This window comes from Balaenoptera borealis (genome assembly GCF_965194805.1).
Source record: "Balaenoptera borealis genome assembly, chromosome: 11".
Classification (NCBI taxonomy): domain Eukaryota; kingdom Metazoa; phylum Chordata; class Mammalia; order Artiodactyla; family Balaenopteridae; genus Balaenoptera; species Balaenoptera borealis.
This window is the reverse complement of record NC_138868.1, coordinates 91,005,562-91,021,415: the sequence shown is the minus strand read 5'-3', so window position 1 is coordinate 91,021,415 and position 15,854 is coordinate 91,005,562. Positions and strand designations below refer to the sequence as shown.

The window sequence follows — 15,854 nt, the reverse complement described above, 5'->3', positions numbered from 1 at the left end:
ATTATCTGAAAGTCTCACCTATGAGGCATCATAGCCAGAAATTTTTAACTTGAATCTTTCAAACTTTTAGGTTTATCTTCCAGCTTACAAGAAATATTGATGATAAAAAGACAAGCTGAATGACACCATAAGAAAGGAATTAGACAAATACAGGAGGAGGGACAACCTGTGGGTCCTTTTAATAAACCAGTATCATAAAAAGAAGAACTGTCCTACTTTAAAAGAGACTTAGAGCAAACAGATGCAATGCAAAGTCCTACTCTGGACACTGGCCTGGCAAATTAGCTATAAAAGACTTTTTGGTTCAATTCTGAATATAGTCTGCCCAGAAATAAACCCACACATATACGGTTAATTAGTTTACAACAAAGCAGCCAAGAATATAGGTTGGGGAAAGGACAGTCTCTGCAATAAGTGGTGCTAGGAAAACTAGAGAGACACATGCAAAAGAATGAAACCAGGCCCCTATCGTACACCATACAGAAAAATCAACTCAAAATGGATCAAAGATTTGAACATAGGACCTGAAACGATAAAACTTTTGAAGAAAATACATGTGGTAAGCTCCTTGATGTAAGTCTTGGTGATAAATTTTTGGATTTGACACCGAAAGCAAAAGCAACGAAAGCAAAAATAAACAAGTGGGACTACTTCAAACCAAAAGGCTTCTGAAAGCAAAATATATATATATCCAGAAAATGAAAATGCAACATACAGAATGGGAGAAAATATATGGAAATCATATATCTGATAAGCGGTTAATACCCAAAATATATAAAGAATTCATACAACCCAATAGAAAAAAAAAAACAAAAAACCCTAATTCTATTTTAAAAACTGAGCAGATGATATGAACGGGCATTTTTCTAAAGACAACATAGAGATGGCCAACAGGCACATGGAAAGGTGCTCAACATCACTAATCATCGAGGAAATTCAAATCAAAACCACAATGAAGTAACACCTCATACCTGTTAGAATGGCTATTATCAAAAAGACAAGAAATAACAAGTGTTGGTAAGGATGTGGAGAAAAGGGAATGCTTGTTCACTTTCACTGGGAATGTAAATTGGTGCAGCCACTGTGGAAAACAGTATGAAGATTCCTCCTTAAAAAACTCAAAAATAGAACTACCATATAATCCAGCAATTCTACTTCTGGGTATTTATCAAACAAAAACACTAACTTGAAAAGATATATGCATCCCCCCACGTTCACTGCAGCATTATTTACAATAGCCAAGATATATATGGAAGCACCCTAAGTGTCCATCAGTAGATGGACAGATAAAAAAAAATGCGGTATAAATATTAATATATAGTGAAATACTATTCCGCTATAAAAAAGGAATTTTTTTTTAAGATTTTTTTTTTTGATGTGGACCATATTTAAAGTCTTTACAGAATTTGTTACAATATTGCTTCTGCTTTTTTATGTTTTAGTTTTTTGGCCCCAAGGCATGTGGGACCTTAGCTCCCCAACCAGGGATTGAACCTGCACCTCCTGCATTGGAAGGCGAAGTCTTAACCACTGGACGACCAGGGAAGTCCCAGGAAATCTTGCCATTTGCAACAACATGGATGGACCTTGAGGGTATCATGCCAAGTGAAATAAGTCAGACAGAGAAAGACAAATTACTATATGATCTCGCTTATATATGGAATCTAAAAATAAACCAACCAACCAAACAAACAAAAAAACTGAGCTTAAGGATACAGAGAACAGACTGATGGTTACCAGAGGCATAAATGGAAGAGGAATGGGAGAAGGGAGTTAAAAAGTACAAACTCCCAGCTATAAAATAAATGAGTCATGGGGACATAATGTACAGCATACGGACTACAGTTAATAATACTATATTCTATATTTCAAATGTGCTAAGAAAGTAAATCTGAAAAGTTTACATCACAAGAAAAACATTTCTGTAGCTGTATATGGTGATGGATGTTAACTACACTTACTGTGATGATCGCTTCACAATAGATACAAATATTGGATCATCATGTTGTACACCTAAAAATACACTATATGTCAATTATATCTAAAGGAAAAAATTTTGAATATCGTCTAATATTAGATGAGATGAAAACTGACTAAAATAGAACAGTATGTACAGTATGATCTCACTCTGGACATATAAATGTATATGTATACACATATGCAAATAGGAAAAGATCCTGGAAGGATATGCACTACAGTGTTAAAATAGTGATCCCAGTTTGCAAGAATGTGATTTTTCTTTTGCATGCATTTTCTAATTTCTACAATTCACAGGATGTGCCTCTGTGATATGTTATTTTTGTAAGTTTGTGTGTCCCTTAAGTTCATAAATCATCCCTAAAAGGCATCTATACAATTCTAATAAAGAAAGTAGTGTTAACAAAAAAGTTAAGTCTTTTTCCTTTTGTAGAGTTCTATTGATATATACATAACTCTCAATACCAAAAACTTCCCTATGAAATCTGAAGTGCTACAACGAAAATTTAAGAGGGAAAGAAAACTGCTTTCTGTAATAAGTACATTTTGTCATAGAAAAATCAGAGAACTATATACCTTTGAGTGTAAAAAATTGTTATTATTATAGTTCCATTTAAGAGTTAACATTAAAGTTTGAATTAAATTCTCATTATCTTATATTCCCTACCCCTCCAAATAAAGCCTAATTTTTCACTTTTACGCCATTTCAGACAACTGTGGTTTCATCTACTTAGGAACTCAGAAATCTCAGTATCATCTTCATTGCATTCTTCTAATTCAACTTTACATCCAATCATTTGGTTGCCACGCCCCTTTGAGTCTACCACAAAATGTCCTTCAATAATTCCTGTTCCTCTTTTTTCTCAATGCCACATCCTTAGTGTGAGTCATTAGCTCTTAAGTAATCCTGCCCACTATCTCAATCCATCCTTCATGCTGATTACTAAGCTGTTTTTATAAAACCATGCTTGATCATGTTACAATCCTGTTTTGAAATCTTCAGAGCCCAACGTCTACAGATATTTCCCAGCATCTTGCCTTAGAAGGGCATTTATTTAAAGCCTTTCACAACTTAATTCCCTCTCTAACTTTCTAGCCAGAACTCTCAAAATTTCTGAAAACAGACTCTAAGTTTTGCTCACTTACTAGTTGACCTCACATCTGTCGTGTGCTTTTATACTTCCTATGCTCATTCAATTCCCTCAATCTGGAATGGACTACCTCTTCAGTCCCCATCTTTTCTACCCCCAAACTGAATGTATTATTCAAGAGCCGGCTTAAATTTATAAGGGTTTCCCCAACACCTGCCTCATTCCCTCAGAAATTAAACATTTCTTCTGTGTTCCCAAAGTACTTAGCTTATTATCACTAGACTAGTATTTAATACAGTACATACACATTCATACAGAGGTACCTCTTCCCCTCTAAATCATGACAGCATCTTATGTTTATCTCTATAAATTCCACATACGGCTGGGTACAAAATAGATGTTCAATAATTTATAGTGATGAACAAATGATTACTTTGTGTTGCCACTCAGTAGCTTCCTCCTCCTTTTTTTTCTTGGCTTCTTCTAGAAGTGCAATCTTGGCAGTGAATTCGGCAAGTTCTGCTGCCTAAAATAAACAAAACAATTACCAATACTAAAAAGTAATATATTTTCAGTCATTTATATTAAGTCAAAAAAGCTTTAATGTACATGGACTGTTTTTTTTTTTTTTTTGGTCATGCCGTGCAGCTTGCGAGATCTTAGTTCTGCGACCAGGGATCGAACCTGTGCCCCTTGCAGTGGAAGCTCAGAGTCCTAACCACTGGACCGCCAGGGAATTCCCACATGGACTGTGTTATATGTTTTTCTTAGATAGTCTTCTGTTTAAAAAAAGGAACTATTTCTTTAAGAGCATAAATATCTTACTTGTACTAGGTATAATGAGCTAATGAGACAAAGTGAAAAAATTTTTATTATTCTATATACACGTAGTTATTTGTTTTCGGGAGCTATTTTTTAACTTTCATCAATAAAGTATCTGTTAAAGCCTACAGAAGGAAAAAGAATTCTATTTACATAACACTTTATAATTTAAACAGCACTTTGTCAAATAATCTCATTTGATTCCCCAACAATACTATTAGGTGGTATTATTCCTTTTTTCAAAGGGAGGGATCTGAGGCGCAGAAAGACCCAAAGACACATAGCAAGGAAATGCCTAAACCAATATTTAAATCCCAAATTTTCTAGATGTCATGCCTACTCCTCATTATTTGCAAGTCCACTAAATACACAAAAAAACCCAATCAATTATGATCTATCTTACAGTTAACCTACGGTTATCTTACGGGGTTTAGAATATATGTAATTGTCAACTTATCTAAAGCAAAACATGCCAGTGGCTTATACAAAATCTAAGCAAATCAGAATCTTTTGTTAGCAACAGGCTCCATGTATCTTTTATGGTTTCATTTTTAGGTTTCCTTTTAAAAGAAGAAATAAACATTTTAGGCTTATTTCCACACTTTGTTGTTTCCACACTTGTCTCTTTGGTTTGCTTTCCAGAAGGTATAATATACTTAATTTTACAAAGGTGGTTTTTTTTTCAAGTTTCCATTATTTGAACTTATTTTATTATTTTATTGGTACTCATTAGCAAACAAAATTTTACTGTTGATTTTGGATACATTACAACACACTTTTGGCAGTGGCTGCACAATACTGATCATTTATTTACTGTACTAAATACTGCAACCTCCAAATTGTCTATTTTTACACTGGTATTTCATTTGTGATGGTGGGTATTCCTCTGTCTGAATACAGAAAATGGTCCATGTAGTCTATGGTTTTCATAATTCTTTGTTATTCTACTTACTGCTTTAAAATACATTCGAATAAAAAGATATAAGTTCCTTGCAGTGATTGCACACATACCACAGTGAGGAGATTTGAAAACGTAATTAACCAACACCTTTGCGCTCAGAGAATAAATACTCTGAAATTGCAGGACCGATTTTGTCCATGCTTTTGTCTGAATTTTTCCTTTCCCCTAACAGAACCCAGGTTCCCTACCAGCTGCTCCTGATTCTTCATCTGGTCGGCAGCCTGTTTTGCTATAGCAGATTTGGCCTCTTCAGCAGCTCGACGCTCCTTTTCAAGCCTTTCTGCTTCTTCTTTTGCTCGTTTTCGTTCCTGGTCCAGTTCTAGAGCTTTTCGAGTCTGTTCTTCTAGTTCTGTCAAATATATGTATCCCCCCAAAACAATGATTAATTCTAATATTCTCATTATCAAAAGAAATCAAAATAGTAGCAAGGAATCTAATCTGTACAGTTTCTTAAAATTAGCACATATGCAAATGAACATTACCTCGTTTTTAACTTGGCAAAAGCCTAATAACTTTTAAAACTCTATTACACAATTCAAAAATGCAAAGAAATGAAAATTCTCTGTAATTCAAGTTATGTCATAAAGCTAGAAGCACATCCTTTATTTTATTTTTAAAAAATACTCTCCAAAAGGGAACCCTCCTACACTGTTGGTGGGACTGTAAGTTGGTACAGCCACTAGGGGGAACAGTATGGAGGTTCCTTAAAAAACTAAAAATAGAACTACTATATGACCCAGCAATCCCACTCCTGGGGATATACCCAGAGAAAACCATAATTCAAAAAGATACATTACCCCAATGTTCATTGCAGCACTATTTACAACAGCCAGGACATGGAAGCAACCTAAGTGTCCATTGACAGATGAATGGTAAAGATGTGATACCTATATACAATGGAATATACAATGGTACCTATATACACTCAACCATAAAAGAAAACAAAATAATGCCATTGGCAGCAACAGGGATGGACCTAGAGCTTGTCATACTGAGTGAAGTAAGTCAGACAGAGAAAGACAAATATGATATTGCTTATATGTGGAATCTAAAAAAAGGTACAAATGAACTTATTTACAAAACAGAAGCAGAGTCACAGATGTAGAAAACAAACTTATGTTTACCAGGGGATTGTGGGGGCGGGGGGGCGGGGAGAAGGGATAAACTGGGAGATTGGGACTGACATATACACAATACTATATATTAAATAGATAACTAGTAAGAACCTGCTGTATAGCACAGGGACCTCTACTCAATACTCTGTAATGGCCTATATGGGAAAAGAATCTAAAAAAAAAGAGGGGATATATGTATATGTATAACTGATTTGCTTTGCTGAACACCTGAAACTAATACAACATTGTAAATCAACTATACACCAATGCAAATTAAAAAAAAAAACTCTCTCCAAAGTTTTGACCTAAACAAACTGCCATCTGTTTCAAAAGTCTATAAAATAACACACTTTAAAACTTAAATAAGTTTTTACTTACCTAAACTAAGTATTAGATAAGTAAACCCAAGACATTAAGACTGAAAACAATATTTACTGACTCAAACAGGAATTTTGATGTGAATTATATGAATTACTGAAAATTTTGAGTTATTAGTACATATCCATTCCTCAAGCATGAAGACAAGTAAGTAATATTTGGAGATAAATGAGGTGAATTTTAATCCATAAGTGTACAGATCATAAAGTTAATTCTCTTTTCTTATTCTAATGAGTTGAGAAAGGAAAATATTACTAGCACAAAGCCAAAAGATTTGAAATCAATTTGAAAGTACTAATTTTAAATATTATTCTGACAATCTTTGTTCAATAGCAAGGACATTTGTGACAGAAGACAAGTGAATGTCATCTATTAAGATGGGTGCAATGTCCTACAAAGAATGACTCTCCCTTTCTGTATACTTTAGAAAAAAGGGAAAAACTGAAAATCTATAGGTCAAAAGATTTGAAAGCTAACTGTAATGCACAAATCACCTTACTGTTCTTCATTTTGTTGTTCTTGGTCAGAACTAATTTAAGTAACTGCAGTTAAGACTTGGGAGGTTTTGAGAAGACTGGGAAGAAAAATGACTTTAAACTCTAGATAAAATGTAAAAATTCTACGTGACTATTTGGCTATAAAGATGAAATGTATATAACGAAGGATGTTACTGAAGCTAAATTCTAGGATTATTCATTTTCGTATATGTCTTCTAAAACTTGGCCATCAGAGCTAGCCCATCTAACTTTTTTTATGATCATTCTTTCCATCTGGCTGACTAATACATAAAAGAAAGCTCACAAAGTTCACAGCTGTATCCTCCTTCTAAACAAGCAAACAAATAATAAGTTTACAAATGAAAACAATGCCTTATTTTCTCTCATAATAAAAATTTTCTGTACTATGAGCCAATAAAGAAAAATAAGTCTGGGTTACAAAGTTAAATTTCAAAATATTCTTTATTTTCTAACAGTTTTTTTGTACTAAGTATTAATTTGAGGAATAGTTGACAGAGCAATGGTTGTTTTGTGGTATATTAAGAATTACACAAAAGTCTAATTTTTTTTAATGTTGAAAATGAACTGAAAACTTCAAATCTACTCTAGTCTCTAGTCTAGAAAGGAAGGTTTTGAAGTGCCATATATCCCACAATGATCTTTCTTTCCTCTCCAGTTAACTATGATTGGCAAACTATGGCTCAGTGACCAAACCCAATGCAATGCCGTGTTTTTGTAAATAAAGTTTTACTGGAACACACTCTCATTCGTTTAGGTATTGCACATGACTGCTTTCATGCTGCAATGGGAGAGTTGATAGCTGTAACAGACCATGTGGCCTGCAAAGCCTGAAATATTTACTATCCAGCCTTTTACAGAAAAAGTTTGTGAACCCACAAATTAGAATATTTCAGGAGTTCCCTGGAGGTCCAGTGGTTAGAACTCGGCACTTTCACTGCTGTGGCCCTGGGATGAATCCCTGGTCAGGGGAACTAAGATGGAACTAAGACCCTTCAAGGTCCGTGGCATGGCCAAAAAATATATATATATTTCTATGAAACAAACATCCCTCCAGATCTTGGATCCAGTTAGAAGCCCTTGAGGAGAAGGGTTAGATGACAAATGTGAATAGTATCAATGTTTTGCCTAACTGGGTCACAAAAAAATCAAGAACCTACAATTTTTGAGGTCTGGCATGTGAGAAGAGAGTACGAAGGAAATCTGGCTTCTTTTAGAATCTCAGCTCTTTCAGGACAAAGGTGAAAGGTTACAAGAATAAATTGTTTCTCTCATTAACAGTACACAGTATATTGATGTAGATGGTTATGGAAGTTAATTAGGTGTAGACCAGGGAAGTTATTCTAAGTTCAAGCTAATAAAATTTGTGAAAGCTTCTCTTCCTCAATCAGGTTTGAACACAAGCCTCACTTGATTTTGACAGGTTTAAGACTTGGTAAGCCAAATCAACTCTTATGTCACCCCCAAGGGCAAAGATTGGAAGCTATAAAAATTGTAACAGTATTCGTAAAAAAAAAATTAATAAAAAAATATCTCAGAAAATTATAGATTTTTTTTCTTCCTCTTTCCAGTCTAGGGCAATAGTTTATTTTTACCCTGGGAAAAGAACTAATGCTATTATAAAAAAAAAAAAAACAAATAAAAGTTCTATTATCAAAATTCTTAGAAATCATAGAATTAAGAATATGATTACAAATTACTTACTGAAAAAGCAATTTTAGAATACCTGTACATCTAAGCAACAGTAACTGAAAACAGCAAGGTGCAAAAGGATATATGTACCTTTTGTTTAAGAGAGAAGTGGAAGTGGAGAATTCTCAGCCAGATTAAAACCCTATAAGGCCTCAGGCACTGAAAAATTATATCTAGTGCCTTAGTCCCAGCAATCAAACTAAAAACAATACAAAGTCATAAAAAGATATAAGGGGGGCTTCCCTGGTGGCGCAGTGGTTGAGAATCTGCCTGCCAGTGCAGGCGACATGGGTTCGAGCCCTGGTCTGGGAAGATCCCACATGCCGCGGAGCAACTAGGCCCGTGAGCCACAATTACTGAGCCTGCGCGTCTGGAGCCTGTGCTCTGCAACAAGAGAGGCCACTCAATGAGAGGCCCGCGCACCGCGATGAAGAGTGGCCCCCACTTGCCGCAACTAGGGAAAGCCCTCGGACAGAAACAAAGACCCAACACAGCCATAAATTAATTAATTAATTAAAATTAAAAAAAAAAAAGATTCAAGAAAAAAGAGCAGCTTACCACGTGTGCTGTTTTAAGCAATGGTAGGTTGACTTCTTTCAAAAAAAAAAAAAAAAGATACAAGGAAGGCCAAAAATGTTTTGCTTTTTCTAATAATGACCATTTTGGTACTTTTAAAAAAATTACCCAAAATGAAGATTTTAAAAATATATATTATACATATTTATTTATATAAAAATCTATATTTATATAAATGTACTTATTTATATAAATATATTTATATATTACTTTTTTTTTTTCTGCCCCTGCTTGGCAGATGACAGAAACATGTGCGTAGACAGACTGCGTATTGGGTAATGCAGCCTGGGAGGTGATTAGGAGGAAATGGTCAATCCTACTTCTTTCTCTACAGTGTCCATATGCTGAAGAATTTACAGATCTGCCCAAGACAAATGTACTTGGGGTTTTACACTAACGTAAGCCCATGGAAATCAAGCAGAGGAGAGGGGCAGTTCATATGTATCTGAATAGAACCAGTTTATGAGTCTCATTCATGGCTATTCTTGTTCTATATCCATTTAGAGTCAAAGCACTTGGGCCACTGCTTATTTTCTTATTTGATATATTCCCTCACTTCCATGTCTGCCTGTCCATTAAGTAAATAGCACATGTTTCTCATATGTCAGTGTTTCTCAAATGGTTTCTACCAGAATCTCCTGGATGACTTGTTAAATTAGATTGTTGGGTACCACCGCTACGGGTTCTGATTCAATGGATGTGGGACGGAGCCAGAGAATTCACTTTTCTAACACGTTTATAGGGGATCTTCTGGTTGCTGGTCCAGGCAGTGCAATCTAATATGCCAATTTTCCACAGCCAAACAATTAGAAGAGAATTGAGACAATAAATTAATTTTTAAATTCACTGAAGTAGACACAAGGAAAAATTTTGTAAAAGTAGGATATGTTCATTATGAAGGGATAACCAGAGTAATTGGGGTGGGTGGTCTTGCTTTTGAATAAAATCTGAGATTACTGCCAACAAAAAAAAAAAAAAAGAAAGAAAGAAGTGGAAAGAAAAACATATCTTTGTGTGTATATCATGTATTTGCTTATTTTATATGCCAAAAAATAGGTATATAATATTCCCAGTAGAGTGGAATAGAGGCAGAGCCTGTAGTATTCTATCAGGCTAAGAAGACAGAGATTTAGACTTTGGGGCTGCCAAAGCATCCAAGGCTTGAAAGGACAAGATCCTGAAAAGGAGTAAACAGAAAAGTCTCAAAATCTATGTGTATTTCCCCTCAAGATATTTGCCAACTCCTAAAATGTACACATACAGAAACAAGCAAAAAGCAGCTGTAAGAGGGTAAAGAGGTGACCAGAGAGATTAACACTCTGTTGCAGCTTGGGAGTCAAAGGTTGGAGTTCAAGGCCCTCTAAGACAGACGGGCCCCAGTAAATATGCTGTCTTTCAGATGACACCCCCAAAGGGCTACAGACTAGCAATGAGGGAAAACCAGAAAGAGACCAATGTTAACAAAGCCTGAAACCCAGCTCAACTCTATCAAGGTGATCTGCACATATTTTGCCCGTCAAAAGCAAATTAAATCCTCTCTAAAGGAAAATAACACCATCCAAAGTCTCTATAACTTTTTATATACAATGTTGGGCATTCAATCAAAATTACCAGGTATACCAGATAGGACCAAATGAGCCCCTGACCCCCTCCCCCCACCCCAAAAAGGGAAAACAGACTATAGAATAGGCCCATAGATTATCCAGATACTGGAGTTTGCAAGCAAGGTCATTAAAATAACTATGATTGACACTGCTCATCTAGGAGAGGTGGAAAAAAAGCAAAGCATGAGGAAAGAATCAAAGGCCAGAGGAACACTGACAATAACGTAGAAACAGATTTTCAGGGGTCCTACAAACCCTCTGCAAAGATGCCAAGGGCCAGAGTCCTCTTTATAATTATAAAAGTTTAGTTTATCAATCTTTTCCTGATGGTTATGAACACATTCTCTCCTTTACTACCTTCTAGAAACTTCATTCTACCTTTAACATTTAGGTTCACAATCCACAGGCCCTCTATAAAGAAACACCAGCTAAAAATTCAGGAGCTCTTTGACAGGGACCCAAATACACTACTAATTTTATTTTAGCAAAACAGTAAGCCACTGCACTAGAATCATGCATTGAAGGAAAAAAAAAAAAAAAGCCCCCTCCCCACCTCAAAAAAGATAAAACATTTATAACCACCAAATAAACAGCAATACTGCAAATGTGAAGAGGATGTGAAGCTCCTCCTGTGGCTGAGAATGAAAGATTAAAGGAAGAAAATCTGAAAAGACCAGACTTGGGCAGCGGTGGGAAACGCAAAAGAAAAGCTGTATTATAAATGCCAGCTTAGAAGATAAATCAGAGTTACAGAGCTTGTCATCACATTGAGAAACTGTTATCACATCCTCAACCCATAGAGGTTTGCAGCAAAGACATTTCAACAGCTGATCTTCCTCTCCTGGATTTTCCATCTCCAGAACTTCCTCTCCAGGAGCTCTCTATTAAGAAAAGGATTGTGAATAAGTAGAACAGGAAACTACGGGAGATGGGAGGAAAGGAAAAGTATAGTTAATACAGCAAACAAAGAGAAAACTACCAACCCAGGAATGATCCCGGAGGTGCATCACCTAGCAATACCATGGGAGGAGAGGGTTTATTCTGTGAAATATGCAGAATACTCAGTCCGTTGACTTAAATGGAGAAGTCCAGTCTTGGCAGATATTAAACTCTTCTGGAGACTTAGTTTGTCCTGTTATAAACTAAATGGCTCTCTGTATTAACTTTTTCAAGTAATTATTTTCCTTTTCTCAATTTCAGGATTATAATTTATGAAAGTATATAATGTGTAACAATTAACAACTAATACCATAAAAGATTAAAGATAAAAGATAAAGTTAAGTTAACATGGGAGCCCAAGAGTTGCCTTGTCTTTGAAACATGCTTCCTACCATTTTATTATATACCTATGACTTATTTATGACACGTCAGTTAAAAATCTTTTTACGTACAACTAGTAACTGAACACTGTGGCACTGGCAATAGGATAGACAAATAGATAAGTGGAACAGAACAGAGTCTAGAAACAGATCCACACATACAGACTTCTGGATTTGTGACAAAGGTGATGCTATGTATGGTACAAAGTCTTTGCAATAAATGGGTCTGGGTCAGTTAGAAATACGTACGGGAAAAAACAAACCTTGACTCTTATAAAAATCACTTACATATGGACTGTGGACCTAAATGTGAAAGGTAAAACAAAGTTTCTAGGAGGTAGTAAACAATAATACATTCACAACCGTAAGGAAAAAGAGTGATAAATGGAGCTTAAAGTTAAGACTGTCTTTTCATTAAATGACACCATTAAGAGAGTAAAAAGGTAAACCACGGAGAGATATTTTTACAATACATGTAAAGAACTCCTACAGATCAATAATAAGAAGAAGAAAATCCAATTTTTTCTTTTGAATGGGCAAAACAAGTGAAAAGGCACTTCACAGACAGCTATAAGCATTTGCTAATGTGCTCAAAATCATCAGTCATCAAGAAAATGCACTGTACTCACTGTATTCACCAGAATGGCTAAACAAACAAAACAAAAAAGAAACCCTGATAATAATGAGTGGTGAATGTAATGATGAAGATGTAGAGCAGTGGTAGGAATGAAATTTGACACAACCACTTTGGGAAACTGGTGGCAGTATCTACTATAGCTCTATACAGCTGTGATCCCACAATTCCACTCCTAGATGTGTACATCCCACAAACTAGTAGGTATGTACACCAAGTGCTATGTTCAAGAATGCTCATAGCAGCCTTATTTTATAATAACCCCAAACTGGAAATATCACAAATGTCCATCACCAGTAGAATGCATAAACTGTGGTAAATACATGCAATAGAACATTACACAACAATGTGAAAAAACAAACTACAGCTACCTGCATAAGTCTGAGCAAAAAGAAGCCAAAAGGAAGTACTCATGAATTCATTTCTATGTATTTCAAACATAGGCAAGATGATTCTAAGGCATTACACCGAAAGCACAAGCAATAAAAGCCAAAATAAATAAATAAATAAATTGGACTTCATCCAAATTTAAAACCAAATTTAACACCATCAACAAAGTGAAAAGATTACCCATGGAACAGGGGAAAATATTTGCATATCATATATCTGATATATAAGGGATTTACACACAAATATTAAAAAAAACTCTTATACCTCAACAACAAAAAAAACATGATTGAAAAATGGGCAGAAAATTTGAAAATACATTTTTCCAAAGAAGATATATAAATGGCCAATAAGGACATGGAAAGATACTCAACATCATTAGCCATTAGGAAAATGCAAATCAAAACCACAATGAGATACCACTTCGCACCCATTATCATGACTACAATCCAAAAGATAAATATTAACAAGTGTTGGTGAGGATGTGGAGAAAACATGTCTTGCTGGTAGGAATGTTAAATGACATATAATTGTTTTAGAAATCAGATGCACGTGTCCTCAAAAAGTTAAACATATGACCCAGAAATTCCACTCCCAGGGTTATACCCAAAAGAAATGAAAACATACAGATACACAATAACTTGTACACAAATGTTCATAGCAGCATATTCACAACAGCCAAACAGTGGAAACAACTGATGAAAAAGTAAAATGTAGCATTGTACGCATAAAGTCCTCGATACATGCTAAAACGTGATGGACCCTGAAAACATTATGCTCAGCGCAAGTCACAACAGACCACATTTTGCATGACTGCATTCACATGAAATGTTCAGAAGGCAAGTCTATAGAGATAAAAAGTAAATTAGTAGCTGCCTAAGGCTGAGGGAGGGAGAACTGGGAATAAATGGGAGCGACTGCTAACAGGTATGGGACTTCTTTCTGGGGTGACGAAATTGTTCTAAAATTGTGATGGCGGCTGCACAACTCTGCAAATATACTAAAAGCTGTTAAATTGTACACTTCAAATGGCTGTGTGGTATGTAAACTATATCTCAACAGAGCTATCAGAAAAAAAGGTAAGACTAAACTTCATGATGATATAAATCAGAATGATGTATCACATCTGGGGTGAAAAAATGACTGCAAAGGGACACAAGGTGAGGTTCCCTGAGGGCAGGTAATGTTCTCTATCCTCTTCTGGGTAGTTACAAAAATAAATACACTTTGTAAAAATTCATTGAGCCTTACACCTAAGAGGTATGCACATTATTATACCTATGAAAAAATTTCAACAACAAAAAACTTTAACTTTATATATCAAAAAATCTCAAAAAAGCTAAATTAGGCATTATTTACCTCCATTTTAGAAATTAGGAACATAAGGAAATCTAGAATGACTTGCTTATGGTCATAAGTTAATGACAGAATTAAAGCTTGGCTCCTATTTGTAAACAATGCATACCTAAACCCCCTCCTACTTACCATTACTACTTTTATCACATTATCCTGTTTATCTCCTTCACAGCACTTAGAACTACATAAAATGATTTTTACTATCTGTTAATTTTATTACTCTGTCTTTCCTCAATAAACTGTACTACATGAGAGTAGGAACCTTATCTGTTCAATACTATATCCCCAGTACCTAGAACAATGCCTAGAACAGTACTGGGTGTACTTATTAAGTACTAGGTGCTTAACAAGTACCCAGAATGAATGAAATCACTATACCCCCAACTCCTTCCTATGGTTTGTCTTTGTGAAGGTGGAAATTCACTTTGATATTTGTTGGAATAGTGACTAAATGCAAGTTTGGCTGTACTGTATCTCAAATATAGTCACCAATATATCTTAAAGATGGTTAAAAGAATGATAAAGGAAGCTAAATAATTTAACAATGATGAATTATGGCAATGCAAAATGTCAGAATGGTTCTATTTAATATTTATGACATTTCAAATAATGACTTCAATAAAATTTTTTTTCAAGAAAATGACAATAATGAAGTATGGAAGTTTCTTTTCAAACAAAAACTTATAGGTTTATCTACTAAATATCATGATTTAGATATGACCAGAGTTACTGCATTTGAATGAGAATTTAGCATAAATTACAAGACAACCATGCAGAGTTTAGGACAGCCTGGAAAAGCTTTATTATTAGAAAAACAAAACAAAACAAAACAAACAAAAAAACAAACTGGATGTCCTTTGCCTTAGGATGACTGATTTAAAACTGTCTTGACAGGCATGCTCTATATTCTTTCTTATGTTTTATCTTCCTTATATTCTTTGGTGCTTCTTTACTTGAGTACTTTTCTGTATGTAAATCATTAATATTTTTATTATACATCCTAAATAAATAAGACTGAAAGATTTAGTAAATAGCTATTCTCTAAGAAAATGTATTATGTAAATGAAAAAGTGCTATCCTTCAATCTTCTCTTTAAAATCAGAGCAGTATCATACATTTCTTTAAACTTTCCTCTCTTTTTTAAATTTATTTTATTTATTTATTTTTGGCCACATTGGGTCTCCGTTGCTACACACGGGCTTTCTCTAGCTGCACTGAGCGGGGGGCTACTCTTCGCTGCAGTGCGCGGGCTTCTCATTGCGGTGGCTTCTCTTGTTGCAGAGCACGGGCTCTAGGTGCGCGGGCTTCAGTAGCTGCGGCATGCGGGCTCAGTAGTTGTGGCTCACGGGCTCTAGAGCACAGGCTCAGTAGTTGTGGTGCACGGGCTTAGTCGCTCCGTGGCATGTGGGATCTTCCCGGACCAGGGC

At 35.3% G+C, this 15,854-nt stretch overlaps 1 protein-coding gene across 3 annotated transcripts in view; it reads right to left on the bottom strand.

Moving 5' to 3' along the window:
• Positions 1-15,854, bottom strand: part of RDX (radixin) — a 652,052-nt gene that overhangs the window by 586,289 nt on the left and 49,909 nt on the right. For all 3 annotated transcript variants that reach the window (XM_082343520.1, XM_082343518.1, XM_082343519.1), the window contains 2 exons: positions 5,040-5,200; positions 3,502-3,594 (listed from right to left, as the gene is read on the bottom strand). In XM_082343520.1, the coding sequence (XP_082199646.1) occupies positions 3,502-3,594; positions 5,040-5,200 (254 nt within the window). The remainder of the gene's footprint in view (positions 1-3,501; positions 3,595-5,039; positions 5,201-15,854) is intronic.